The following is a 27,985-nucleotide window of genomic DNA, read 5'->3' on the forward strand; positions in this document are numbered from 1 at the left end:
TAGATATAGATAGGTATTATTATAGATTATAAAGCGAAACGTTTAACCTTACATCGGCTGGAGTTTTACGAAGATCAATCGCTCCCCAAAAAAATGTCCGTTAGTCTTAATACATATATGGGTCGTGTATTTGCTTGGATTAATGTCAATATTGACAAAACGGTTTACGCTTGGCTGCTCAGCATAGCTACAGTGTAAGAAAGAGTCCTAAGGCATAATTACAAGTGAAAATAGCAGCTTAGAAACTGTACCAATGCTATTATGCTGAGAACAAGTTAAACGAGAATTGGTGCAAAATGCAGCAGAGGTTGAGCGAAGCAAACTATCGCACGCAGTTTATCCTTATTGGAAGGTTGGTGATTAAGGCAATCACTGTTAGCGATTCATATTATGTCTTAGTTTCTAACTTACAGCAGTTGGGCTAACGTCTTATCCAGACAAGTTGCTTGCAATGCTGCCTGGAAAAATAGACGCAAAGACTAACGTAAATATTACAACTTGTTTACAAAGTTTCATTATATCAGCTACCAGCAGCACAACATATCTTTTAAGGGATCGGGCATTTTGCATAAATTAATGAACAGTCCTTAAACTGTATCTTATTCATGCTGGCATGGTCGGCGTTCACCTCGATTGTGCATTTCAAGCCTTCTGTGTATAAGACTAGATAGATAAGGTTATTGCTACGTAATTGCACCATAGTCGCATATAGGTCGGTTCTGCTCTGTAGTAGAAGTTCGAGGTAGGCTACACTTAGCCTACTGGTGATGATGCGGTATTTGTTTATTGGTTACGGATGACATTGAACTTGATTTGCTGGTATTAAATGTGTTAGGTTTTGCTGACCTTATAGAAAGTATAACTGGATGCATTTACTGATCGTGCTAAACTAATAACGTTTCGACGTGGTTTTCTTTAATCAGTGCTATTCAGCCTTATCGAAGACGGTTCGCACTTTTTGATTCTACAAAATCTCATCCGCACGTGACTTGTTCCAAACTGTAACTCGTTTTGCTCCAGACGGGTTGACAGTTTAGTCACTTGTGTATTTTTTTCTTGATAGGCCTACTTACTTAATCATACTAAATATTCTATAAAATAATCCGTTTATATTTCCATCTTACACATCTCCTCAAGAAAACAAAGCATAAGATGCGAACGACCAGTTACGTTGTAAGACCTTTAGCAAGGAATGAACTACGCTTGCTTCTGTTCGGTTGTCCTGGTGAACAGTTGCAGATTTAGGTAATACCAATCAAGTTAAAAAAGAAAACAAATAATAAATATGTATCTGTCGGAAATTACTATAGCCTACCAACACAGGTAGCTATAGCGAACACCGAGAATGGTCCATAAACTGATGCATTCCTGCGAACACTATAGTAGTATAGTGTTGCCACCTCAGGACTCCTACCGCCACCGCCACCGCCAACCCGCCAACCCGCCAACCGGCAATCTGTCAGATTAGGTCATTCAAGTAATTAGGTCATATGTAAAAAGAGAAAAGTGACGTCATAGTTTTCGTTAGCGCCACCACACGTAAAGAAAAAAGATGTTAGAAAAAGTACAAGTGTAAAAGTGACGTCATAGTTTTCGTTAGCGCCACCACACGTAAAGAAAAAAGATGTTAGAAAAAGTACAAGTGTAAAAGTGACGTCATAGTTTTCGTTAGCGCCAACGTGCGGTGTTCTAGATTTCTAGAGGAAAAAACATCTTGGGTTTGTGGATATTCGATATCAGTTACATCATAGTTTCAGTGTAAAGTATACAGAACGATGAACCGTATGCATTGCCACCTGGAATCATATGGAGAAAAGCCTAGAGTAAGAATGCGTTAATTGACACACTAACATGACCTGGTTATGAAATCCAGCTTGGGTTGAAATAAGCCAGACTTTAGAAACAAAGCATTGGAAGGTATTACAACCAATCCATTCGATTCCAGGTGTAAGAGAAGAATAAATAATAGCTGGCATCCAGATGTGATTTGTCTTGACCCGATTATAAAGGCAAGTCCAAACCTGTCTGATTGAAACAAGTGTGTTGGACAGGTCGAAAGGGTGGTATATTGCGCAATCCCACCAATCCACTCACAGCCAGTTGTGGGAAAGAATAACGGAAAGTTGGCATCCAGATGTGATTTGTCTTGGAAAGCTGGCATCCAGATGTGATTTTTCTTGGAAAGCTGGCATCCAGATGTGATTTGTCTTGACTCGATTATAAAGGCAAGTCCAAACCAAGGTATATCATAGTTTCAAAAGCGTAATACTATGTATTGCATCACAAGAAAAAGTGAAATAATGAAAGTTGTTATTTCTAAAGTGATATTTCTTGGTTTTTTTTTTTTTTTTGTGGATATACAAGTAATGAAAGAATCAGTTATGTCATAGTGTATGATAGAAAAGACAAAATGATGTCATAGTGATACAAATTATTTCTAAAGGGTGAACATCTTTGGTGAATATCTAATGAAAAGTTAGTTATGTCATAGTTTCAGAAGCATAATACAATGTGAACCAATTGGATTCATCTAGAGAATGTGAATATTAACAAGTTCTAACTTGCCCACGTAATCTATCCTAATTTGTTTTAGTTATAGCAAAACAACTTGTTGATAACAATTGGTTATAAAATCTATCACGTTTTTGAGCTGGTAATAGGAAGTCATAAGAGTTCTTTTGAGTTCGTTTTGAAATAAACCGGATATAAAAATTGGTCACGTTTTTGAAAAACAACTGGTATCGTAATTCCTAAACCAGATGTCAAAATCCATCCGAGAAATAAGCCGTGTTGCAATCTTATCACGTTTTTAGAAAGCTAAAGGATGTAATTGATTTCTTATGAGTTCATTTGAATTCGTTTTTGAAATATAATACAATGGGTCATACGAGTATGGAATGAGGTGATTCGAGTGCGCTACAAAAGTGAAATAAACCGGATATAATACTGTCACGAGTACTGTGATGTTTCGAGAAAAAACTGTTATAATCTTATGGAGTAATCAGTTATAATCAGGGTGAGTAAGCTTATTTCACAACAATAATGAATAATATTATTATACTATACTACTATTACATGTATTTTATATTACTATGGTAGAACAGTCGATATTTATACATGATAAGTTGCTTAGGGAAATAACTTGTGTTACGTATCAATATAATGTTTATGATAAACAATTTATTAACCTAAATGAATATGAAATGTATCACGGTTTATCATATTTACACCGTAAAATGTTTAAATTTTTTCAAAATTAACAAATTCTATCACCAAAATACAAAAAATGAAATACTTTAATATGTTAAAACTCATTTACAATAAAGATATTTTTCCTAAATACTGTTTGGTTTGATACAGTTTATAATCTTTGTGTTATATATTTAACATTTTAAACATTAAAACCATAAGGAAAAAGTATAGAATCGACATAAATGAATATGAAATGTATCACGGTTTGTCGTATTATAACCATAAAGCGTTAAATTTTTTGTCAAAATTAACAAATTCTATCAATCAATTAGTTATAGTGAAGTTCTCGTGGTACTTTATTTTACTAAGAATCGTGATAAGATGAATACATTAACGAATTTTGTTTTAAACATGAAAAGGTCTTTTTCTTAAGAATTATTGAATAAGCGTGAATATGTCTACTACTGAAAAAACAGAAAAGAATGAAAACCAAATGCGAACCGATGAACACAATCATGATAACAGAAACACTGAATGTCTATCATCAAGAAACTATCGAGTCAGTAAACTTATAGAAATAGAATAAAAGCATAAGCGAATAGCATCTAATGTATTCGTCTCATTTCAGTTGGAATAAATATAATTAAGAATTGAATATGAGATAGTGATTCCGGATGTGAATTGTAGATGAATAACCAAAATCTTGTTGTCTTAGATATACTTTAGTTTGATAAAAGTATGAGGAAATAGTATGTAAACAAGATACGGTTTAATGAAGCTAGTCATTTCTTACACATAAAACAGGGTTTCTCAAGCTTTCTCATGTTTGACATTCCAAAAGAACTTGTCTTCAATTTTATACATTGATTCGTTGTATAGTATTTGTGGAGATAGGGTAGTGAGAAGAAAAGCAATGAACTGTTTTGTATATCATTGCGATTCAGTTTCCTTATTTATCGAGATAGTTATCATTTAAATTATCTCTTTACAGAATGAAATACAAAGGGATTACCTTATCACGGATTTTCCAGATCTAGAAAGTGACGGGAGGTTATTGAGACAAATTAGAGACCCACCAGGACAAAAAAGTCGCTACATTCCTCCTGGTAGGTTGGAAAATCATGTTTGAGAATCACATTCCAGAAAAACGTAGGTTTTTACATCACCTTCCTATTTCGATAAGTACAGGTGATCCAACAACTGAAACCTATCGTCTTTCAACTTTCAAACTATTTCCCAGAGAAGTACAAATCGATGTTCGTAAGTTAGCTTCTGCTGGTTTTTATTTCACTGGTTTTAAAGACAGAACCAAGTGCTTCAGGTAACTAGAGAGTTTGATATAGGGTTTGATTCTAATCGAAGCAATATGTTTAAATAAGTTAGGTGATTATAGTTTTACATGTAAAAAACACTATCCTCAACTTCTTTTCAGTTGTGGTCAATCTGTCCAAGAATGGGAATTCAAGGATGATCCAAAACTACTCCGATGGCACAGATCTGATTGTGATATCATTCACGGAACGGAAACAAGAAATATACCAATCAGTTAGTTACGATAAAGTTTTAAATTTATAAGAAAAAAGATACAGATCGAATCAATCCGAAATATATTCATGATCTGTAATACCTACAAAACATAAAGATGGAATGATATTGAATACGTCTCAAAAAGTGTGAATGAACCGAACCAAATCTTAATTCATTTCACAGTTTCACGAAACACCATATGAAATTACCTTACTATGCTACCGTTTATGCTGTGATAGTAGAATATGTTACGTAAGTAGTGTATACCCTGTTCATATGACGTTACATCCACTAGATTGTAAATATTGGTAACTATTTCTAGATTCCATTCTTCATCAATTCGAACTCACGCCAACCCATGACAATGAAAACGCTACAAGATCAGTAACACGACCTCTAACATCTGGGTATCCACAGGCTTCAGAAGATCAAAGAAGACAAATTACAACAGGAAAAATCATTACAAATGGCATTGACATCAGAACAAATTCACCAAACGCCACGATGGCAACATTATTTCAAACTGCTACATTTAGGAATAGTTTATGCACCACACCTCCACCTAATGTAGTTGCATCGACCATAGCAAACTCACATAGAAATCTTACTATGAATTTGAGTAACTTGTTTCCATGCTCAAATCCTGTGAATCCTCACATGAGGAGTGAAGAATCTCGTCTTCAAACTTTCCTGGATCACTCCTCATCATGGCCTTCTCATAGGATTCATGCCACTCCCAGACAAATTTCAAAAGCAGGAATGTATTACTTGGGTGAGTGGATCAGATAAAGTACTGGTTGATTTGTTTCAAACTTAAGATTCAGGATCAAAAGTAGAAATTTATGATTTTCTAACGTTTTTTCCTTTATTACCCAGGTGTAAGAGATCGAGTAAAATGTTGGTATTGTAATGGAGGGTTACAAAATTGGGAGAGAAATGACGATCCATGGGAAGAGCACACCAAGTGGTTTCCAATGTAAGTTGAATTTTCCATCTCAATGAAGGGATTTCTCAGATTTTACTTTTTATGATTTCTATGTTTAACAAACTTCTATACTTTATCCGCAGGTGTGAGTTCGTTCTTCAGCAAAAAGACCTAGATTATGTTCATCGGATCGTTTCTCGATTCCCTAACCTAAGAAGACCGCTAATTCAGAATCCAGCAAATCCAAACCAACTCGGGAATATTCAATCGGGATTAATGTAAATCTCCTTAAGTCATCTTGGTTTGTTTGTTATATGTTATCATCTATTTCTTAGTTTAGTTTAGGAAACGGACATCGAAATGATGGCCCCGAAATCATCGATCCGAGGGAAGAGGTAAGATCTATAGAGACGAAAGTGGACGGAGAAATGTCTTCGTCTGAGCTGATACAACAAGCAAAACGGATGGGATTCGATGAAAGAATCATAAAAAATGCTTTGAAAAGGTGAAAAATTTGTTACTGGTTTTATTACATTAAACTTACGAATCACATTGAAAACCAATCTTTTCTACAGGAAATATGAGGTCACTGGTAATGGATTTTCTAGGCTTGAAATTCTTGTTGAGTCTATTCTCGCAATGGAGGAAGAATCTGCTTCCAATAGATCTGAAGAAACCTCAACAACTCCTTCTACAGAATCCGGATCTGAAGAGATTCGTCGTTTACAAGAAGAAAGAACGTGTAAAGTTTGTCGAAACGAGCGAGCGAGTGTTGTGCTTATTCCTTGTGGACATATTGCTTGTTGTATTGGTTGCGCTGAAGACGCATCGATCTGCCCCATTTGTCGTTTGCGAATTCGAGAAAAAGTCAGATCTTTTATTGTTTAAAGCAAAAGTTTGTGGAATTTAAGTAGCACTTTCGTAAATTATTTTCAATGTAAATGATTTTAGAAGATCTTCGCTTAATTTTTTAATAATTCTATAAAACTGGATGATAAATTTATTCAGATATACGTTTTCCAATATATTTTCTGTACCAGTTTCAAAATGTGCTTCGATTTTCTGTTTTCTGGGTTCTAGTTTACCGTATCATGAATCTATGGATGAATCAATCGGGTTCTTTTCAAATAAAAGTCAACACTGTCCTATGGTGAATCGATGTAAATTGTATTTAGAGCACCACCTTGCGTTACCTTCACAATCAATTCAGCTACAAAAAATCATCGCTGGCTGGCAGTGTGATAACGTCAAACTTCTGCATACTTTTATAGTGTGATTTCAAACAAATCCTTCTAAAAACTATATTTTGAAACATATCGTTTAAACCGTGGAATGGAACGGTGAAAATTTTCTGGCGCACTAACTACAAAGGAGTTTGTGTACTGTTTTCTAAGAACTTTTTTCTTACACATGTACTGAAACTTTATCAGATACCTTCCGAAGATATCAAATTGTAAAAGTATGAATGATATTTCAATTATATTGCTTCATTTTTTACGGGGGGAAATCATAATGTATCTGAGTTTCATGAAGAACTATTCACATAATGAAATGGAATAAATTAGGTGATGATTAGGCGGTGACTCAATCGTTTTTTCTTGTAAAAAAGCACTAACATAAAATACTATGGAATACAATGGCTATTAGGAATAATTTTTGACAGTAAGTAATACACACCTTTGTAATAATTGTATTGACTATTTACTCAAACACTTTCAACCAGTCAAATATTGTTACACTAGCACCACAGGCAAAATATTCGACATGTTACATATGGAAAATACTATGTTTTCTTCATGTCTCAACATATGCACTTTTAATTGATCGTTTTCGAAGAACTTTCTTTCACATAGAGCACAGCTATATTGAAGAACATTTAAAATATAGTTTTTCCCAAACAATGAAACTTGTACATAACTATTTTCTTTTCCAATGCTTGTTAACTCTTGCTGTGTTGGTGGAAGCATAAAAGATACTTGACCATTTAAAATCGAATTCTCACTGATGTATGATTTCATACGAAAATCTAAATAGGTTCCCATAGAAAACGTTTCTTCATATCTTTCATTCCTATAAATTATGTGGCGTTTATGCTATTGTAAATACTTTAAAACTTATTTTTTATCACTATCCAGACGTGTATGACCAGAATAATCATTAACAGTATTCATTAGAATAAAACTACGTAGAGTATATGAATACAATTCATACCTTTTATCAATACTTTCACGACTCATAGCATTACTTCTTCTCTTCATTTGTTCAAGGGATGCGGTACTATCACAAAAAGAAGAAAATTATTGAATATATTGATATTGTACGGAATAGGATTACTTCGTATTGTACTTACGTTATAACAAAGGTTTTTTTTTTTTTTTTCTACCCCCAACTGATTCCCAGCATGTTTATTGCGATAATGTTTTTGATAAATATCTTTTCGTTTATAGATTTTATCACACAGCTTACAGAGAAATCGCTGGTCATCATGCGTTTTTCTATGTCTTTTTAAACTATAGATTGTACTAAATTGCTTATCACAAACATTACATTGATACATAACAGAAGGCATCTCCCTAAGTAACCTATCATATATAAATAAAGTAATATTCAATATCACTCATTATCGATGTGAAACAAGTTTACTCAACCTGATTACAACTGCTTACATGATAACATCATAATTTTCAATTCTCAAACAAGAGGGAGATATATACCCTTCTCTACGGAAACACTTGAAATCAAACACATCCTTTTGCTTTCTCAAAACCTGATGGTGTACAACATAACTTTTTTCTCAAACAGATTGTTTCCCATGTTCCATATGTAGCATGTCGAATATTTTGCCTGTGGTGCTAGTGTAACAATATTTGACTGGTTGAAAGTGTTTGAGTAAATAGTCAATACAATTATTACAAAGGTGTGTATTACTTACTGTCAAAAATTATTCCTAATAGCCATTGTATTCCATAGTATTTTATGTTAGTGCTTTTTTACAAGAAAAAAACGATTGAGTCACCGCCTAATCATCACCTAATTTATTCCATTTCATTATGTGAATAGTTCTTCATGAAACTCAGATACATTATGATTTCCCCCCGTAAAAAATGAAGCAATATAATTGAAATATCATTCATACTTTTACAATTTGATATCTTCGGAAGGTATCTGATAAAGTTTCAGTACATGTGTAAGAAAAAAGTTCTTAGAAAACAGTACACAAACTCCTTTGTAGTTAGTGCGCCAGAAAATTTTCACCGTTCCATTCCACGGTTTAAACGATATGTTTCAAAATATAGTTTTTAGAAGGATTTGTTTGAAATCACACTATAAAAGTATGCAGAAGTTTGACGTTATCACACTGCCAGCCAGCGATGATTTTTTGTAGCTGAATTGATTGTGAAGGTAACGCAAGGTGGTGCTCTAAATACAATTTACATCGATTCACCATAGGACAGTGTTGACTTTTATTTGAAAAGAACCCGATTGATTCATCCATAGATTCATGATACGGTAAACTAGAACCCAGAAAACAGAAAATCGAAGCACATTTTGAAACTGGTACAGAAAATATATTGGAAAACGTATATCTGAATAAATTTATCATCCAGTTTTATAGAATTATTAAAAAATTAAGCGAAGATCTTCTAAAATCATTTACATTGAAAATAATTTACGAAAGTGCTACTTAAATTCCACAAACTTTTGCTTTAAACAATAAAAGATCTGACTTTTTCTCGAATTCGCAAACGACAAATGGGGCAGATCGATGCGTCTTCAGCGCAACCAATACAACAAGCAATATGTCCACAAGGAATAAGCACAACACTCGCTCGCTCGTTTCGACAAACTTTACACGTTCTTTCTTCTTGTAAACGACGAATCTCTTCAGATCCGGATTCTGTAGAAGGAGTTGTTGAGGTTTCTTCAGATCTATTGGAAGCAGATTCTTCCTCCATTGCGAGAATAGACTCAACAAGAATTTCAAGCCTAGAAAATCCATTACCAGTGACCTCATATTTCCTGTAGAAAAGATTGGTTTTCAATGTGATTCGTAAGTTTAATGTAATAAAACCAGTAACAAATTTTTCACCTTTTCAAAGCATTTTTTATGATTCTTTCATCGAATCCCATCCGTTTTGCTTGTTGTATCAGCTCAGACGAAGACATTTCTCCGTCCACTTTCGTCTCTATAGATCTTACCTCTTCCCTCGGATCGATGATTTCGGGGCCATCATTTCGATGTCCGTTTCCTAAACTAAACTAAGAAATAGATGATAACATATAACAAACAAACCAAGATGACTTAAGGAGATTTACATTAATCCCGATTGAATATTCCCGAGTTGGTTTGGATTTGCTGGATTCTGAATTAGCGGTCTTCTTAGGTTAGGGAATCGAGAAACGATCCGATGAACATAATCTAGGTCTTTTTGCTGAAGAACGAACTCACACCTGCGGATAAAGTATAGAAGTTTGTTAAACATAGAAATCATAAAAAGTAAAATCTGAGAAATCCCTTCATTGAGATGGAAAATTCAACTTACATTGGAAACCACTTGGTGTGCTCTTCCCATGGATCGTCATTTCTCTCCCAATTTTGTAACCCTCCATTACAATACCAACATTTTACTCGATCTCTTACACCTGGGTAATAAAGGAAAAAACGTTAGAAAATCATAAATTTCTACTTTTGATCCTGAATCTTAAGTTTGAAACAAATCAACCAGTACTTTATCTGATCCACTCACCCAAGTAATACATTCCTGCTTTTGAAATTTGTCTGGGAGTGGCATGAATCCTATGAGAAGGCCATGATGAGGAGTGATCCAGGAAAGTTTGAAGACGAGATTCTTCACTCCTCATGTGAGGATTCACAGGATTTGAGCATGGAAACAAGTTACTCAAATTCATAGTAAGATTTCTATGTGAGTTTGCTATGGTCGATGCAACTACATTAGGTGGAGGTGTGGTGCATAAACTATTCCTAAATGTAGCAGTTTGAAATAATGTTGCCATCGTGGCGTTTGGTGAATTTGTTCTGATGTCAATGCCATTTGTAATGATTTTTCCTGTTGTAATTTGTCTTCTTTGATCTTCTGAAGCCTGTGGATACCCAGATGTTAGAGGTCGTGTTACTGATCTTGTAGCGTTTTCATTGTCATGGGTTGGCGTGAGTTCGAATTGATGAAGAATGGAATCTAGAAATAGTTACCAATATTTACAATCTAGTGGATGTAACGTCATATGAACAGGGTATACACTACTTACGTAACATATTCTACTATCACAGCATAAACGGTAGCATAGTAAGGTAATTTCATATGGTGTTTCGTGAAACTGTGAAATGAATTAAGATTTGGTTCGGTTCATTCACACTTTTTGAGACGTATTCAATATCATTCCATCTTTATGTTTTGTAGGTATTACAGATCATGAATATATTTCGGATTGATTCGATCTGTATCTTTTTTCTTATAAATTTAAAACTTTATCGTAACTAACTGATTGGTATATTTCTTGTTTCCGTTCCGTGAATGATATCACAATCAGATCTGTGCCATCGGAGTAGTTTTGGATCATCCTTGAATTCCCATTCTTGGACAGATTGACCACAACTGAAAAGAAGTTGAGGATAGTGTTTTTTACATGTAAAACTATAATCACCTAACTTATTTAAACATATTGCTTCGATTAGAATCAAACCCTATATCAAACTCTCTAGTTACCTGAAGCACTTGGTTCTGTCTTTAAAACCAGTGAAATAAAAACCAGCAGAAGCTAACTTACGAACATCGATTTGTACTTCTCTGGGAAATAGTTTGAAAGTTGAAAGACGATAGGTTTCAGTTGTTGGATCACCTGTACTTATCGAAATAGGAAGGTGATGTAAAAACCTACGTTTTTCTGGAATGTGATTCTCAAACATGATTTTCCAACCTACCAGGAGGAATGTAGCGACTTTTTTGTCCTGGTGGGTCTCTAATTTGTCTCAATAACCTCCCGTCACTTTCTAGATCTGGAAAATCCGTGATAAGGTAATCCCTTTGTATTTCATTCTGTAAAGAGATAATTTAAATGATAACTATCTCGATAAATAAGGAAACTGAATCGCAATGATATACAAAACAGTTCATTGCTTTTCTTCTCACTACCCTATCTCCACAAATACTATACAACGAATCAATGTATAAAATTGAAGACAAGTTCTTTTGGAATGTCAAACATGAGAAAGCTTGAGAAACCCTGTTTTATGTGTAAGAAATGACTAGCTTCATTAAACCGTATCTTGTTTACATACTATTTCCTCATACTTTTATCAAACTAAAGTATATCTAAGACAACAAGATTTTGGTTATTCATCTACAATTCACATCCGGAATCACTATCTCATATTCAATTCTTAATTATATTTATTCCAACTGAAATGAGACGAATACATTAGATGCTATTCGCTTATGCTTTTATTCTATTTCTATAAGTTTACTGACTCGATAGTTTCTTGATGATAGACATTCAGTGTTTCTGTTATCATGATTGTGTTCATCGGTTCGCATTTGGTTTTCATTCTTTTCTGTTTTTTCAGTAGTAGACATATTCACGCTTATTCAATAATTCTTAAGAAAAAGACCTTTTCATGTTTAAAACAAAATTCGTTAATGTATTCATCTTATCACGATTCTTAGTAAAATAAAGTACCACGAGAACTTCACTATAACTAATTGATTGATAGAATTTGTTAATTTTGACAAAAAATTTAACGCTTTATGGTTATAATACGACAAACCGTGATACATTTCATATTCATTTATGTCGATTCTATACTTTTTCCTTATGGTTTTAATGTTTAAAATGTTAAATATATAACACAAAGATTATAAACTGTATCAAACCAAACAGTATTTAGGAAAAATATCTTTATTGTAAATGAGTTTTAACATATTAAAGTATTTCATTTTTTGTATTTTGGTGATAGAATTTGTTAATTTTGAAAAAATTTAAACATTTTACGGTGTAAATATGATAAACCGTGATACATTTCATATTCATTTAGGTTAATAAATTGTTTATCATAAACATTATATTGATACGTAACACAAGTTATTTCCCTAAGCAACTTATCATGTATAAATATCGACTGTTCTACCATAGTAATATAAAATACATGTAATAGTAGTATAGTATAATAATATTATTCATTATTGTTGTGAAATAAGCTTACTCACCCTGATTATAACTGATTACTCCATAAGATTATAACAGTTTTTTCTCGAAACATCACAGTACTCGTGACAGTATTATATCCGGTTTATTTCACTTTTGTAGCGCACTCGAATCACCTCATTCCATACTCGTATGACCCATTGTATTATATTTCAAAAACGAATTCAAATGAACTCATAAGAAATCAATTACATCCTTTAGCTTTCTAAAAACGTGATAAGATTGCAACACGGCTTATTTCTCGGATGGATTTTGACATCTGGTTTAGGAATTACGATACCAGTTGTTTTTCAAAAACGTGACCAATTTTTATATCCGGTTTATTTCAAAACGAACTCAAAAGAACTCTTATGACTTCCTATTACCAGCTCAAAAACGTGATAGATTTTATAACCAATTGTTATCAACAAGTTGTTTTGCTATAACTAAAACAAATTAGGATAGATTACGTGGGCAAGTTAGAACTTGTTAATATTCACATTCTCTAGATGAATCCAATTGGTTCACATTGTATTATGCTTCTGAAACTATGACATAACTAACTTTTCATTAGATATTCACCAAAGATGTTCACCCTTTAGAAATAATTTGTATCACTATGACATCATTTTGTCTTTTCTATCATACACTATGACATAACTGATTCTTTCATTACTTGTATATCCACAAAAAAAAAAAAAAAACCAAGAAATATCACTTTAGAAATAACAACTTTCATTATTTCACTTTTTCTTGTGATGCAATACATAGTATTACGCTTTTGAAACTATGATATACCTTGGTTTGGACTTGCCTTTATAATCGAGTCAAGACAAATCACATCTGGATGCCAGCTTTCCAAGAAAAATCACATCTGGATGCCAGCTTTCCAAGACAAATCACATCTGGATGCCAACTTTCCGTTATTCTTTCCCACAACTGGCTGTGAGTGGATTGGTGGGATTGCGCAATATACCACCCTTTCGACCTGTCCAACACACTTGTTTCAATCAGACAAGTTTGGACTTGCCTTTATAATCGGGTCAAGAAAAATCACATCTGGGTACCAGCTATTATTTATTCTTCTCTTACACCTGGAATCGAATGGATTGGTTGTAATACCTTCCAATGCTTTGTTTCTAAAGTCTGGCTTATTTCAACCCAAGCTGGATTTCATAACCAGGTCATGTTAGTGTGTCAATTAACGCATTCTTACTCTAGGCTTTTCTCCATATGATTCCAGGTGGCAATGCATACGGTTCATCGTTCTGTATACTTTACACCGAAACTATGATGTAACTGATATCGAATATCCACAAACCCAAGATGTTTTTTCCTCTAGAAATCTAGAACACCGCACGTTGGCGCTAACGAAAGCTATGACGTCACTTTTACACTTGTACTTTTTCTAACATCTTTTTTTCTTTACGTGTGGTGGCGCTAACGAAAACTATGACGTCACTTTTACACTTGTACTTTTTCTAACATCTTTTTTCTTTACGTGTGGTGGCGCTAACGAAAACTATGACGTCACTTTTCTCTTTTTACATATGACCTAATTACTTGAATGACCTAATCTGACAGATTGCCGGTTGGCGGGTTGGCGGGTTGGCGGTGGCGGTGGCGGTAGGAGTCCTGAGGTGGCAACACTATACTACTCACTATGCATGGCAACGTAAACTTAACGATAGCCTACGGCTTTTCTTGAAATACAGTCAACAAGGTTGCATAAAAGTAGAACAAAGAGTTGTACAGCAGCGAACGTTTGGTTTAGTTCACTTCAGCGCTTTTAGTAAATAGTTTTAAGTTCAGACACAGCAAACTGAAACATCAAATAAACAGAGATGGGCAGTACCGTGGCACTGTAGTACCGATATCGGTGACGTCGGTACTTTTGGAAAAACGTTCCAAATTTCTGTACCGAATTACTTTTTTCGAGACGTTTTACTCGTTCTCTTTCATGTGATTATTTCAAAGTTTTGAGAAGTAGGCTATGTTTTTCAGAATCAGTTCAATTAAAACTTTTTTTAGCTTTCGCTCTTCTTTTTTAATCTACAAATGTCTATCAAAGGTGCAAGGAGCGAGGTCACATTTGTTGTGACTTAACGTAACTTGAAGCAGCGTTTTGTATACAAAAGGTACCGGTACCGATCACTCACAAAGTACCGAACTACTTTTTTGAAACAGTACCGAATCCCGGTACCGTCGGTACATTTTTCAATTTTTATCAAGCACCGGTACGGTATTTTTCGAGTACCGACTGCTCACATCTGCAAAAACATGCATTGGTCAGAAAATAAAAGTGATAAGCTGTATGAATGCGGTTTCACCTCTGATCATTTTTCGCCAAGTTTAAGTTGGGTAAAAAAGTTTTCTCTGGCCGCAAATAAAAATTTTGAAAATGTGTATCGGTATTGAAAGATATTCTACCCATCTACATTCGGTATAAAGAACGCAGGTTCAATACAAATTTGCCCCGTAATAAAAGCAAACCAGCAATTGTGGGCTATGATAGAATGTAGCGTATAGAGGATTTACACTATACTGTAAATCATGAAAACTGGTTTCAGCCTTCCAACAAACATAAACGATATAACTACGCCTAATATTTTAATTTTTGTGTTAGTTACGAACGCAAGTAATAGTATAACTATAGTCTAAAAGCATGATGAAGGATAGCAATAAGTTGCCTAAGTATAGCATGCTCAAACATGCTTCCGTCGAAGGAAACTTGCCTTTGCTGTCCGCAATTACCCAAGAAAGTTTGGATTCGGCTTCAAGTTATGAGCCTGAACCCGACGATGTTTTCGTCATAACTTATCCAAAATGCGGAACTACGTGGATGAATAATATTCTCTACCTGATGAAAAACAATGGCGTTCCTGTGGAGGAGGGCGACAATATCGCAAATTACTTCCCCTTTATTGAGCTCATTGGCGGCGAAGCTACAAAGGAAAAGCCGAGACCTCGATTCATAAAGTCTCACTTGCCTTTCGACATTCTACCTCAATCATCAAACGCCAAATACATTCATGTTGGTAAGAAACACAACTGTGAAAACTTGTGATGCACAACGAAAAATGACAGTATATAGACCTACGTGTTTAGTACATTAAAAACTAGCAAGTTACGATATTACAAAACTTTCTCATGACTATCTATTTGCATAAAGTTTTCTAAATTTTAAATTTTAGCGAGGAACCCAAAGGATTGCGTTGTATCATTCTACCACCACACCGTAGGATACGAGCAATTTTATGACTGGAAAGATGGCAAACTGGATGATTATTTTGAGATATTTATGGCCGGCGGTTGTGACTGGGGCAGCTACTTTGAGATGGTACCACAGTGGTATGAGCGCTCTCTAAAGCAGGACAACATCCTGTTTCTTTTCTATGAAGATATGATCCTGGATCTAAGGAAGTAAATATCTTTGGATTTCTTCTTCCTCATGGGAATATTTTATTCAAGGAACTTTAGAATGAAGCAGTGCGCATTCAGCACAGTCATAAAATCTTTGTTTTTACTCGATATATACCCACTGCTGGAATATAAAGCTCATAATCTTCTTGTAGGGAAGTGTTGAAAGTTGCAGACTTCCTTGGTCCAAGCTGGAAAGAGTCTCTCTTACGTAATAATGAGGAAATTTTGGACAAAGTGCTTGAGAATGCGAGTTTTTTGGCAATGAAAGCTAAACAGAAAAGATACGTAAGAAAACATAATGGATTTTAGAAAGCCTTCAATGGCTACGTAGCTTATGCTTTCAATCAGTATTTATCTATAAACGCCTTTTTTAGTTTTACTCTCCTCGACCCAAGGACCGACCATTTCTGAGGAAGGGAGCCATCGGAAGTTGGAGGGATGAGCTTTCCGAAGAACAGAGTAAGCTAATAGATTTGAAAATGGCAGAAACTGCGCAGAAATATCCTGAGTTTGAAAACGTCCGTGTCCGATATGCGGACGTGTGACGGGAATGTGATGACTACTTAACAATAAAGCGATCATTTTTAATTAATAAACGATCAGTCTGAATCAAGCAATGTTTATAGTTGTAAATCTTTATGTGAATATAAAATAAGTTCAGATAAATGTATACAGATGTCTGTGTCTACAAATATGCATCTTTTGAAAATTTCTCTTTTTAATGATTGTTCGTGAACTCTTTCTGACTGTAGAACTATGAGCTGCAAGATAAAACCCATTTCTTGAGATTTCCTTATAACCGATAAAATGCTCTAAAATTTGTAATCTATTTCAAATCACCTTTATGTTACTTTGTGCTCTTTTTAAGTTATAATGTTAATATTCATCGCAATGATCTGCAAGTGAACGTAAAGCAGAAGAATTTACATCTAAAAACCTTTTTGCCGTCGACCTGCCGCAGTGCATCAGCTGTTTTTAATGTGATCATCTTTTAATTTACATCATGTATATACGGTATTATAGTTTGATTGAATTGAAAATACATCGCCTTAATTAAGCTGTAGCGTTATAAAGTTGAAAGTTGTTGTGATTTACATGCCATCAAATGTGTGATCTAATTGATTGACACTAATGACACTAATTGATCAAACTGGAATTGAATGTATCAATGAACTGAATTGAACTTGAGAATTAAAAGGAAATTAATCAAATTAATACCATTAAGTTCATTGATAAGTATGGTGCGAACCTTGTTACAACATAATAAACAAGAAATATATTCTTAAATACACAATCAATGTGTAGAAAATAAAAAGGGCAAGACCCATAGAATTTCGAACGGACATGTAATAACTGCAGGCAATGGTGCTATATAAGGACATATGATTAACACGGAAAATAATTGCAATGGGTAATGTTACATAAAATATTCCTTTTTGTTCTTTCAGCGTCTTGATCGGTGTTCCTCATCAAATTAGCATTATTGTGAAACTTACTAAAATCAGCTAACACAGTTTCGCTACAGTTACGATTTGTGAGACAGTTTGCCATACCTTGAATACAAACCATAACAAATCTTTATGCTTGAGGTCATATTACCCAGTGCTCTTCTACCGATTGCGTGTAATTATCTGAATATATGAAAATCTGAAATACTGTCAAGCAGCAGCTGATGTGTCAGGCATGAACCCGAACTTGATCGTCACTTGCTGTATAATTATTATACAGCATCATGCTAGTTCTTTCTGTACTAACGCATTTGTTTGACTAGTCTGGTTTGTACTTAACAATACTCTGGCAATGTTTGACAAGCGACGACAGATTTCTTAGTTTCTTACACAAAATAGAGAGAGAATCGCCAAATAGAGAAAAATCGGTGAGTGTTCAACAGAGTGTTTTCCAAACTAGGTGGTGGCCTACCGCCCTCATGTGGGCGCTTGGAACTTCCTGGAGGCCTACTTGTGGTGAAATATAATCACCCTCGGGTAGTTACAGCTAAGTCATCATCAAATATCTGTGGTTGTAAAACTCGGTGATACGCTGTGTGCACAAGCATGACAACTTGGCAACATACTTCAACGTGTCCTGCACGAGAGGTTGAGATTTAGTCTCTTTTTTACTCTTCGCCGGTGTCGACGTCATCATAGCTGTGAGGTAATGTAAACTTTTTACGTCACAGATTGTAGGACAATGCCAGCTGATTTCCTCGTAATTGTCACGGCACCAACCACGTTAATGTTAGATATCTTGTTATCTTGATACCTTCTTATAAGCGCAGAAATATTTTTCAACGTAAAAGCAATAGGTATTATTTACGTGGTAAAGATTTTCCCATTTAATAAAGTAGTTATAAACTCATAAATTCATAAAAAATATCTCAAATCAAAATTTTTAGCAAACTACTGAATTTCAATGAGCTAAACTGGATCGCCAGCACCATTCTGTTGTCCGTAATGCCACATATGAAGAAGATCCTTTCGATGTAATTTATGGCAATTTAATTCATAACTATTTTTGTAACTTTAATTTGCTTTCTGTGACGTTGGGCAACGCTGGCATTACATACTTTTGGACTTTAACAACAATTGTTAATGTAAGTTATTGTATTTCGCTCATATTATGTAAAAGAGAAAACGTAAAATACTGCAATAATCTTTAATTGAAGTTTAAAAATACGAAAGATATATTAAAAAAATATTCAAGAACAATCAAACATTTCAAAATCATCTTAGTATATTTAAGATGCTGACAAGAAAATCTTATGAGCTCAAGCAATAAAGTTAATCAATGAAATAGCTACGACACAACACAAATAGAATGCCAAAGTTTGTTTGTTAGTTAATGCGGAGAACATTTTCAAAAACTTAACAAACCATCATATTCTGACCAAAGTTGGTCGAAACCAGAATTAAGACGACCTGCTTCGGCAAGTCTTTGGTCAATTCTCTCGCTTTGATCACGTGATAAGTGTGTCTTCCAATCACCAGTGATGCCTTTGCGAACAAATGGTAAATCGGCTGGCCGGGACTCTGGGCACTGCATTGAAATAAGTCAGAATATGTCAAATAAAACGGTATACGTGGCTATTTATGGAGATAATAAGAGGGATCTTTTTGTTTTTTTGTTGTAACATTTTAGTTTTGGTGTTGAAGTCATTTAAAACTTGGGCATTGCAGTCACTCACAAAAACACCGTCTTTTGAGTCTTTTTGCATTTTTTTGAAAGAGGAGAATTCGATGACTTTATTCAACAATTCTTCATCATTTTCCAGCAGCGATTGTTGATATGAATCATCGAGGAATTCAGCCAGCTTCAAAATTTCACTGGAAATATAAAAGATTACACAGACTTATAGTTTAAGTTTAACTCAAGTTTTATCTAAATTGCAAAAAAAGAAAAGAAAAGGAAATATGACCTGATTTTAAAGTCATTCTTAATACGAAAACAAACCTTCTCACGTCTTTCTTCATATCCTCATAAAGCATAAAATGGATGTTTTTCTTTTCTTGACTCTTCTTGAACCATTCCGGGACCATCTTGAAATAGTCTCCAGAGTCGCAACCTCCGGATAAAAAGACTTCAAAATAATCGTCAAAAGTGCCATTCTTAAATTTGTAATGTTCATCAAATCCGACAGTGTGATAATAGAAGGACACCACGACGTCTTTAGGGTTCCTTGCTATTAAATTCAAATGAAAAATCAGAAACAGATACACGGCATCATTTAACTTGACAACTTTACTTTACTATTTGCAGCTATAAGATAAAACCAAGGACATCGCTTCAAATTTTGGTCTCCAACAATCTATAACGTTTTTATACCTACAAAGACGTATTTTGCGTCCGGATTGTGAGGAGTCATGTCGTAAAAAAGATGAGTTTTTATTGTCCGTGGTTTTTGGGCTCGTTTAATCACTTCTCCACCTTCAAATTCAAGAAAAGGAATAACATCATCCAGACATTGCCCTTTTCCAAGAGGTACACCGTTGGTTTTTATCAAATGAATAATGTTCATCAGCCATGTTGTTCCATTTTTTGGATAGGAAGCTATAAATAGGTCGCTTGGATCGGGTTTGTAGGTCACAGCCGAGTTAAATAACTCCTGGGTAATGTGTCCGATAACTGGGTATTCCCCATCAATGGAAGGGTGTTTAACGTAGGCATAGAAAGGTCTTTTTACACCTGCTTTTTCATCTCTTTCAGAGGCCATTCTCAACTTAGTGATTTTCGATGATGCAACTAAAATATAGATTCAACAATTAATAAGTTTTTGATTATATGAAATGCAAAATACATCACACACTAATACGAATCATACTAGGTTTAATTTTCTGCTTAGTTTACACCTAATGCCTTCACAGTCTTACTGAAACAATACTAAGCCTTACTAAACAATTTTAGTACAACTGATACAATATTGATCAAAGGATATTGTGCAATATTCACGTCTTTGAAGTAGGCAATTTCAGTTAGCAAATTCACTACAATATTTGACTATATTTACACCAGATGATAATGCCTAACCAGCTGTCGCCGTCAAGAAGTAAAGGAACTGAAGCACTCAATTACACCGTTGGCAAAACTGCCTTTGACTCTTTGCTTATGCGCAAGACCTAATCATGGCGCCCAGCGTTTCATACGCGTAATGAAATACAAAAAGCAACTTATGCAGAAGTACAACGTATGGTTTGGAAAATATTAACTTGCTAACAATACTGCTGTACAAAGCCTATTTGACGAGTACGTCAGTCAAATAACTAACACAAAGCTCTCTTCGTACGCTACACTAGACACAATAGCTGTTGCCTTTAGCGCTTAATACGAAAGTTTTAACCACTTTGACGGAAAGTCAAACATTACATAGAAACACTTCATGCGATTCGCTTTGCGTTTTTCCCTCAATCTTCTTTCTCGCCGGTGATATCTTGTAACTTACCAAACGCTGTGACAGCGGATTTAAACAATCGGCAAATGCTAGCTTGAAGAATCTGTATTGGTAGATTATGATTACTGCTGACTTTAGCTAAATCCTCTTTAAAATATCGTCGTTGTGCGCCAGAATGTACTTTTCAGGAAAATAAACTTACAATAACGTCTTCGAGTTTAGGCCAACCAACGTCAGCAACCAGGAAGATTTACCGGTTCAGCTGAACTGTTTTACGATGCACATGAAGGTTGCGTAACTTCGCGGTAAGACCATCAAAACTAAACTTAAAATTTTGCACGTCGCAAACTCACCATTACTCAGCTGTTAATAAAGATCTGCCAGTCAGAAAGTTTCAAACACATGCTAACGGTTTTCGCAAGTAGCACCCTATGCAACTTGATGTTACAAATGCTACGTTGAAAAGCTACATACTGCTGTTACCATCCTTTCACCATGACATCCTGTTGTTTGAAACTTGATCTTTTGTTGTTCTTCACTCAAATAAGATATATCTTAACTATTGTTTCCGTGTGAATTTTCATGACAAAACTTAGCGCAAGTGAGAGTCAATCGTAAGTTTAGGCGGACGACGGGGTAGGTCATTACAGGAACTTTGCCATCCTTGCCTGATGGTAATAAAAAATTGATGCACAAGTTGGCCATCTGTTCCAAAAGCGAATCGCCCTGTACATAACGGGACGAATTCACAAAATAACATAGTGTAAAAATGAGTAATATTGATTTTTTTCGATAAAAAGCAAAAATCTTCTCGTTAACAAAATTTACGTTAGAGGTGACAGATGTTCTAACTGTCCCACTCTCAATAGCGGCATGCACCGAAATTCATTAATATAAATAAAAATGGCAAACATAACAATAGCAAGGTTACATAGTAATTGGACAGAAAGGTCTGCATAGTCGTTCTCTATGAGACGGGCGCTAAAGGAACAGGTGTGGAACAATGTGCGAATGACAGCTTGATATTTGCATTACACAGTGCTGCATATATGAATGGTAAGACATGACGCAATACACTGATGACAAAATGAAACAGATTAGCGGAAAAAATCTTACTTTAGTGTACAGGTTTGTAAAGCAATTACGTGAACGTGAAACACCGTTAAAAATACATCAACTCAAATACATTGCATTCTACAGTAAGACACGCGTACGCAAAAACGGCTGGCCTGATACATATCACAGTAGCTCTACATAACATGTACTACCGGTTAAACACAGAAAAAGCTAATATATGATTCATGTGGTCGCAAAGCATTAACCAAAGTTAAGATCGCTAAGAAGGGTATGCGGCTATAACGATGCAAGTTACTTTGACAGAAATTTCTACGTTATACAGGATGCGAACGGTTAAACTTCCAAGTCAAAAGCTCTGTCTTTTGCATCTTCTTCATCCGGGTCACATTGGAGAGTTTCAGTCTGCTGCGAGGCTAGGGCTTTCGCATAATTGATCTGCTGACAAACTCGTTGCGCAACGGTGACGTTGCGGCATGCCACCTTCGGCTTTTTAACCTGATAACGCATCTGGCTGCTTTCTGCGTTGTTGTAAGCATACTGGCCGAACTGTGGTGCCTGGGTGAACAAAACTGGTTAAAACGTACTAAACTAGTAACTAGAATTTCATCAACACGCAAAAAAAGGTGTCTGGTTAATAAATGATTCATATATGAAAGAAAAATTTTAACTGGCCGACACATGAAATTTCTATGCGAGACACTCACGCACCGATTTGATGGTCAACTCCAGCATGGGCCGGTCGAAACCGGTATGATGCGAGGAGGTGCTAGTCGTGGAAGAATGACAATCTGACAGGACCTGGGCATTGAGCAGATACGGGTAATCGACGGCGATCTTAACGTGGTCTAAGTCGGGTTCATTTCCTTCTATTACGTAGATTTTCTTGTTGGTGATGAGTACCTTAGTATTAAGCATGACATAAAGTTTCCATATTTATGGCCTCTTTAACAGTTTTTACATTGCCATCAAGGCGGCTGAAACTGTTGATAAGTAAGGTTACAAGAGCTGTCTTACTTGCATATCGTCGTCTTGCTGAACTTGTGCAAGCGCGTAGAAATGTTCGCTGTAGTCGTTCTTATTTAGCATGTAGAGGAAGCTTTGCCCTACCGCCTGTGACGTCGAATAAAGCTGCAAACAACCCTGAAAAACAAAAAGGATTTTAAAAATGTCTTCAAGTTATTCATTAAAAACACTGCGCCAAAGGTGAGACGTTATCCCAACTACAGCATGTTGATGATAAAGCTTTGGAAAGGGATGCCTAATACCTGGAAACTGTGGCAGCATCGCACCGGCCTGGCTCTCTCAACAATTCGATCGCTGGACATACTCATCTGGCGAACGGCAGATGCTGATTCCGAAGCGAAATCTAAAACGCCTTCCAGAAGAAAAATATAGTCGTAAGCGGCTACGAGTAAAATGCTTTGCGGTATTTTGCGACTTCAATATACGGTATATTCAGTATTTACCATAATGCTACACTCAGCACAACGGCTGCAGAAACTGGCGGGTTTATTTGCTGTACTGAAATGTGTCGGACTATGCATGGCCGGAGTTAAACGAAACGAGAAAAATGCCATCAACATCACACAAACAATGTGAATAAACTTTGTTCCTTTTGCGAAGTGCGCTTAAAATTCGATCGGTCACAGAGTGAAACGAGAGTCGAAATGACGGGTGATAAGAAACAATGTCATCGATCAAAGTTTAAGATTACAATGCAGCAAATACGATGCAAAACTAACGGTTTATAAACGAGAAAATTTGGCCTGGGATAAGCTAAAGTAATTTATCGATTATGTGAATAATTTTAATAAAAAATGAACCGTCTTTAAGAGATTATTTCTTTACATCAGCATTACGTTGTTTGACTAACAGAGCGTAATGGATTTTGAAGATCTCGAACATTTCTGCATTTTTTAATACATGAAAATTGCTCATAGCAATTTTCATGTATTAAAAAATCATTGTATTAGATTAAGTGATGTGGTCTTATATGGCTGACATTATGTAGCTTTTTTTGTAACTGGCTATGCCCCGTAATTTTCGGAATAGCTAGAAAAAAATTTTCGAGATCTTTATTGAATAGCCTGGTTGGTTACTGTTGTTATAAAACATGTATCGAGAAAATACCTGTGACTGGTTTGGTTACAGTTCCGATGAGTCCTTTTCCGATTCCTGTAAAAAAACCTTTGGCTCCTTCGCTTTGAGCGCCCTTTACAGGCTGGGTGACTACGCTAGTTAAGCCGCCAATAACTCCGGCCATGAAACCCTGGAAGCAAGTTGAAAATATTTCAAAATTTAACGTGTAAGGTTTATAAACTTAACATAAACGTGCTTTGCTATCACAACCTACGCAAAGTAGAACTAACAGCATCATTATACTATCACTAATAACAGTTTGTATGGAAAAGGTTTAAAGGCAACATATCAAGCAGTTTACCTGCAACCCTGCGACAACGTGACTGCCGCCATCGCTACGAGCATTCGCCTGAATCGCTCTGCGCTTGTCTTCGTACTCTTCGTCCATGCTTATGCCTCCCAGGCCGGCTGACAGCGTGCTAGTGAACTAAGAAGTAAATGACTTTACTGAAACGTGCAAAGTGTTCACCCGTGTTGTGTGGAGTGTGTGTAAAACCTTTTACTTTTTGCACTGTGTGCGTACTGCACTACTGTTGTGCATCATTACATACCAAAAGGGATTGAATTAAGTCCTTGCAACTTGCTACAACTACTACATCTTTACTCACTTTTTAAACGTATAAGAAAAATACCATCGGCATATGCAAATTAGGTAATACAGCAACAACTCTTTTTCCTACATTTCGGCATATTTCTCAGACTAGTGTAACACTTGCGTAGTGATCGACCAGCATAACTTAACTTACTTTAGCGGTTGAATCGGACAGTCCATGTGTGATGTGCTTAACCATATTTTGAATATTGCCACTGGCCAATCCGCTCACCACAGCGGACCTGACGTCACTCAGCAAACCAATAGGGTTGCCGAGAAAATCAACGGAGCCCAAAATGGCGGCTGCTTGATTCATCAGCTGATCTCGTAAATGCTGCAAAGTATGATCAGAAACCGGTTGATTTAATCAACGTCAAAAGTTCTTAGCTTTTGTGTATTAAGACAGCGTAACGATTTTAAATTGAGTTATTTCGTTGCATTCAACAAAACTACAAGCCCTAAAATTGAAAGCAACTAGTTTCAAATAAAACATCTTCAAGTACACCAGCAATGCTGTAGCATGTCTATATTGTCTATACTAAGTTAGTGATTTCAGCAGCAGCACCTTGGATAAATCGGCCAACACAAACTCAACCGTTTCAAAGAGATGTCGTTTATGATAAGCCTGAATGGACACAGGTGCTCTTTCGAAGGACACCAGGGGGAAGGTGAGAGCTCGTTTGATGGCTTTTAACTCCGGGAGGAGCCGGGATGCAGTGATTACACTGAGCCGCGAAGGAGCGGCAACGGAGAGGTTGAGAGAGTCGAAGTAAAAACGTTTGGCAACTGTGTAGTTTTCATCGTTGATGTTACTGATGCTAAGGTTGAGGTCCATCTAAAATGCAGAATGAAAACCTGTTTGAGCCAGAGACGGGAAAACGAGGTTCACGTTTTATCAAAATGATGATTGGCGAGTGACTTCGTACCTTTGCTTCAGTGAGCAGTTCAGTGTCTCGTTGAGACAAGGCAAGACCGTAGCCAATGAAGTGAAGCAGTTTGAGCATGAGACGCTCTTCTATTGCGATGGAAAGTTTTCCGATGCTCACCTCGAGCGACTTGTAAATCTCGTACCTAGAAAACGTTGACACGTAACCGATGAGACAAGGCAGACGTTGCAGTAGTGAAGGAAAGAATTTAAACTTAATAACATGGAAATACAATAAATTAAAATTTATTAGAAAAAAGGAAGTCGCTATTTCCATGGTAGACTACGTTGGGTTGGTCAAGGTTTAGAATTCAGTTTAGGAGGTTAATTTCTTTCATGACGCGTGGGTTAAGTTAAAATAAATAATAGCTTATAGCTTATATCAATACGTGGTAAATTTCAAGCAAAGCTAACAACTAACATAAACCTACAAATGGCGGGTGACATAGACGCTGCCTCTACTAACAAGCAACAAAAGAAACAGAAACTTGAAAATACAGCACCAGGCCTGATTATTTCTCTTCGACACTGAAAATTACGGAGTTCGTTTTATGTCTCACATTCTGCTCTTCGAAGGTTGTCGAACGGCGGTGACGGAGATGAGCGGATCTATCGGGGAGGATGGTGAGGAGCTTGAGGAGCGGTGGGAGGGACTCGCTCTAGAATTAGAAGTCTGGTTTGGGCTCAGCAACACAGTCGGATATCCGTCTAATAACTGGTTGTCAATCTAGTTCGTAGAACACGACATAATACAAAAGTTTTTTACATCAATATGTTTCTAATATTTGTTTTTTACTACAAAAAATAGCGCTAAGCGGCAAGTTGTCAAGCACCAAAGCATTCTAACCCATATATAGATATGATCCTAATGGAATGTTATTTAGCTATGTTGTGAGGTACCGCAATTATCAAAACTTGTAATTTTATTTTTACCTGCGTTTTTTGAACTCTGAGCGAGAATATCTGTTCCGTACCAGATCCTGATACATTCAGATGAACCCCATTCATGGTTAAATAGAGCAATTCTTCGGGAGCGTTGCTGATTAGGGAAATCCCCACGCCCTTGGGCATGCTCATTGAAACGGAAAATTTGGAACCAAGTCCAGCTGCAGACTTCGATGACGACTCGGCGTTGTATTCGAGTAATGTCCAATCCGTTTCTTTCGCAAACACTTTAGCACGCTTTTGTCTGTCCATTGAATTAAAAACGAGATAATACTGGTTATAATAATCATCTATATTACATCAGTAGAAAGGTTAATTTGAACAATGAATTAATGACGAAGCCGCTGTGCAAATCGGCGCTTCATATCTGAAACATTAATATCGCCAGTATTTCAATTTAAAACTGATTTTTTTTCACCTTATATCAACGATTCGAAGAACCCTGGTAGGTCCATCGCGAATAACTTTGAGAGAAAGCATTCCACTTCCGGGTATGAGCTTATGATGGGAACAGAGTTCATTCGGTAAACAAACTCGCCTTTCGTCGTACGAGGCCAACACTGCCGGACTTCCGACTGTTAGAGTATTGGCCTGTATAGATAGACCAACATATTAGAACAAAGTATAACGTCTTTAAGGTTAAGCCCTTAACCACTGAACGAAATGAAATTGAGTAATATGAGAAGTGAATGGTGTGGAATAATGATAGCCAGTTTGTCGAAATAAACAGTACGCTTTTACTTTCATTATGTAAACAACCTAAACAATAAACGTACACAGTTGACAATGAAGAAAGCAGGGAGACAATTACAGCAAAATGAGGTTAACCTTAAAATATAGCATAGCAGTGTGTGTTACTGTATATGACACCAAATTGTTGTGACTTGTAACAGTACCTGGACACAGAGGTTCCTGTGCCTGCATTTCAGTCTTCCGTCATCACCAAACAACCAGGTCTGAGTTGATCTTCTTCTCTCATCATGCTGGCGAAGAGCGAGGAGGATTCCTTGATCCAGCTGCCTGCTCTGGTTGATCGCCATCTCTGCAATATCCAGCACCAGGCCACTACGTTGTTGCCTCGGTCGGCTATTTTCGCTGAAACAACAACCAGGACATGTTTAGGAGGTTCACATGATTGAATTTTTTGAAAACAGT

At 36.0% G+C, this 27,985-nt stretch overlaps 5 protein-coding genes across 5 annotated transcripts in view; 2 read left to right on the forward strand and 3 right to left on the reverse strand.

Annotated features, from left to right (window-relative positions):
- Positions 1–3,592: 3,592 nt before the first annotated feature.
- On the forward strand, positions 3,593–6,787 carry LOC143449493 (baculoviral IAP repeat-containing protein 7-A-like). The gene is made up of 9 exons (XM_076949714.1): positions 3,593–3,751; positions 4,184–4,298; positions 4,381–4,513; positions 4,625–4,737; positions 5,042–5,491; positions 5,596–5,695; positions 5,788–5,922; positions 5,985–6,149; positions 6,220–6,787. The coding sequence occupies exons 1-9, from the start codon at positions 3,647–3,649 to the stop codon at positions 6,530–6,532; spliced, it is 1,629 nt and encodes a 542-aa protein (XP_076805829.1). The 5' UTR covers positions 3,593–3,646; the 3' UTR covers positions 6,533–6,787.
- Positions 6,788–9,096: 2,309 nt separating this feature from the next.
- Positions 9,097–12,289, reverse strand: LOC143449459 (baculoviral IAP repeat-containing protein 7-A-like). Its single transcript, XM_076949673.1, has 9 exons — positions 12,133–12,289; positions 11,586–11,700; positions 11,371–11,503; positions 11,147–11,259; positions 10,393–10,842; positions 10,189–10,288; positions 9,962–10,096; positions 9,735–9,899; positions 9,097–9,664 (listed from the first exon to the last, which is right to left on the reverse strand). The coding sequence occupies exons 1-9, from the start codon at positions 12,235–12,237 to the stop codon at positions 9,352–9,354; spliced, it is 1,629 nt and encodes a 542-aa protein (XP_076805788.1). The 5' UTR covers positions 12,238–12,289; the 3' UTR covers positions 9,097–9,351.
- Positions 12,290–15,445: 3,156 nt separating this feature from the next.
- On the forward strand, positions 15,446–17,489 carry LOC143449259 (sulfotransferase ssu-1-like). The gene is made up of 4 exons (XM_076949375.1): positions 15,446–15,882; positions 16,039–16,267; positions 16,420–16,552; positions 16,642–17,489. Exons 1-4 carry the CDS (start codon positions 15,510–15,512, stop codon positions 16,810–16,812), a joined length of 906 nt encoding a protein of 301 aa, XP_076805490.1. The 5' UTR covers positions 15,446–15,509; the 3' UTR covers positions 16,813–17,489.
- Positions 17,490–18,953: 1,464 nt separating this feature from the next.
- Positions 18,954–21,095, reverse strand: LOC143450734 (sulfotransferase ssu-1-like). Its single transcript, XM_076951396.1, has 4 exons — positions 20,090–21,095; positions 19,718–19,946; positions 19,452–19,590; positions 18,954–19,303 (listed from the first exon to the last, which is right to left on the reverse strand). The coding sequence occupies exons 1-4, from the start codon at positions 20,475–20,477 to the stop codon at positions 19,124–19,126; spliced, it is 936 nt and encodes a 311-aa protein (XP_076807511.1). The 5' UTR covers positions 20,478–21,095; the 3' UTR covers positions 18,954–19,123.
- An 818-nt stretch (positions 21,096–21,913) lies between these two features.
- The window catches only part of LOC143450733 (intermembrane lipid transfer protein VPS13D-like), a 31,951-nt gene continuing 25,879 nt past the window's right edge, over positions 21,914–27,985 (reverse strand). The window contains exons 65-77 of the mRNA XM_076951395.1: positions 27,727–27,925; positions 27,249–27,421; positions 26,819–27,074; positions 26,446–26,612; positions 25,887–26,031; positions 25,526–25,795; positions 25,115–25,294; positions 24,670–24,795; positions 24,360–24,498; positions 23,495–23,604; positions 23,244–23,369; positions 22,938–23,129; positions 21,914–22,784 (exon numbers count right to left, since the gene is read on the reverse strand). Of these exons, the coding sequence (XP_076807510.1) occupies positions 22,563–22,784; positions 22,938–23,129; positions 23,244–23,369; positions 23,495–23,604; positions 24,360–24,498; positions 24,670–24,795; positions 25,115–25,294; positions 25,526–25,795; positions 25,887–26,031; positions 26,446–26,612; positions 26,819–27,074; positions 27,249–27,421; positions 27,727–27,925 (2,305 nt within the window). The 3' untranslated portion in view covers positions 21,914–22,562. The remainder of the gene's footprint in view (positions 22,785–22,937; positions 23,130–23,243; positions 23,370–23,494; positions 23,605–24,359; positions 24,499–24,669; positions 24,796–25,114; positions 25,295–25,525; positions 25,796–25,886; positions 26,032–26,445; positions 26,613–26,818; positions 27,075–27,248; positions 27,422–27,726; positions 27,926–27,985) is intronic.

This window comes from Clavelina lepadiformis, chromosome 3 (assembly GCF_947623445.1).
Source record: "Clavelina lepadiformis chromosome 3, kaClaLepa1.1, whole genome shotgun sequence".
Lineage (NCBI taxonomy): Eukaryota > Metazoa > Chordata > Ascidiacea > Aplousobranchia > Clavelinidae > Clavelina > Clavelina lepadiformis.

What these genes read in the sequence shown, in the direction of transcription:
- LOC143449259 (XM_076949375.1), top strand. Translation starts at nt 15,510, where the DNA reads ATGATGAAGGATAGCAATAAGTTGCCTAAGTATAGCATGCTCAAACAT. An exon ending in ATGATCCTGGATCTAAGGAA is followed by an intron (nt 16,268 to 16,419) that starts GTAAATATCTTT and finishes ATCTTCTTGTAG; the next exon opens with GGAAGTGTTGAAAGTTGCAG. An exon ending in AAGCTAAACAGAAAAGATAC is followed by an intron (nt 16,553 to 16,641) that starts GTAAGAAAACAT and finishes CGCCTTTTTTAG; the next exon opens with TTTTACTCTCCTCGACCCAA.
- LOC143450734 (XM_076951396.1), bottom strand. Translation starts at nt 20,477, where the DNA reads ATGGCCTCTGAAAGAGATGAAAAAGCAGGTGTAAAAAGACCTTTCTAT. An exon ending in CGCAAAATACGTCTTTGTAG is followed by an intron (nt 19,947 to 20,089) that starts GTATAAAAACGT and finishes TGAATTTAATAG; the next exon opens with CAAGGAACCCTAAAGACGTC. An exon ending in ATGAAGAAAGACGTGAGAAG is followed by an intron (nt 19,591 to 19,717) that starts GTTTGTTTTCGT and finishes TTATATTTCCAG; the next exon opens with TGAAATTTTGAAGCTGGCTG.
- LOC143449459 (XM_076949673.1), bottom strand. Translation starts at nt 12,237, where the DNA reads ATGTCTACTACTGAAAAAACAGAAAAGAATGAAAACCAAATGCGAACC. An exon ending in CACACCAAGTGGTTTCCAAT is followed by an intron (nt 10,097 to 10,188) that starts GTAAGTTGAATT and finishes CTTTATCCGCAG; the next exon opens with GTGTGAGTTCGTTCTTCAGC. An exon ending in AATATTCAATCGGGATTAAT is followed by an intron (nt 9,900 to 9,961) that starts GTAAATCTCCTT and finishes TTCTTAGTTTAG; the next exon opens with TTTAGGAAACGGACATCGAA.
- LOC143449493 (XM_076949714.1), top strand. Translation starts at nt 3,647, where the DNA reads ATGTCTACTACTGAAAAAACAGAAAAGAATGAAAACCAAATGCGAACC. An exon ending in GACAGAACCAAGTGCTTCAG is followed by an intron (nt 4,514 to 4,624) that starts GTAACTAGAGAG and finishes ACTTCTTTTCAG; the next exon opens with TTGTGGTCAATCTGTCCAAG. An exon ending in CACACCAAGTGGTTTCCAAT is followed by an intron (nt 5,696 to 5,787) that starts GTAAGTTGAATT and finishes CTTTATCCGCAG; the next exon opens with GTGTGAGTTCGTTCTTCAGC.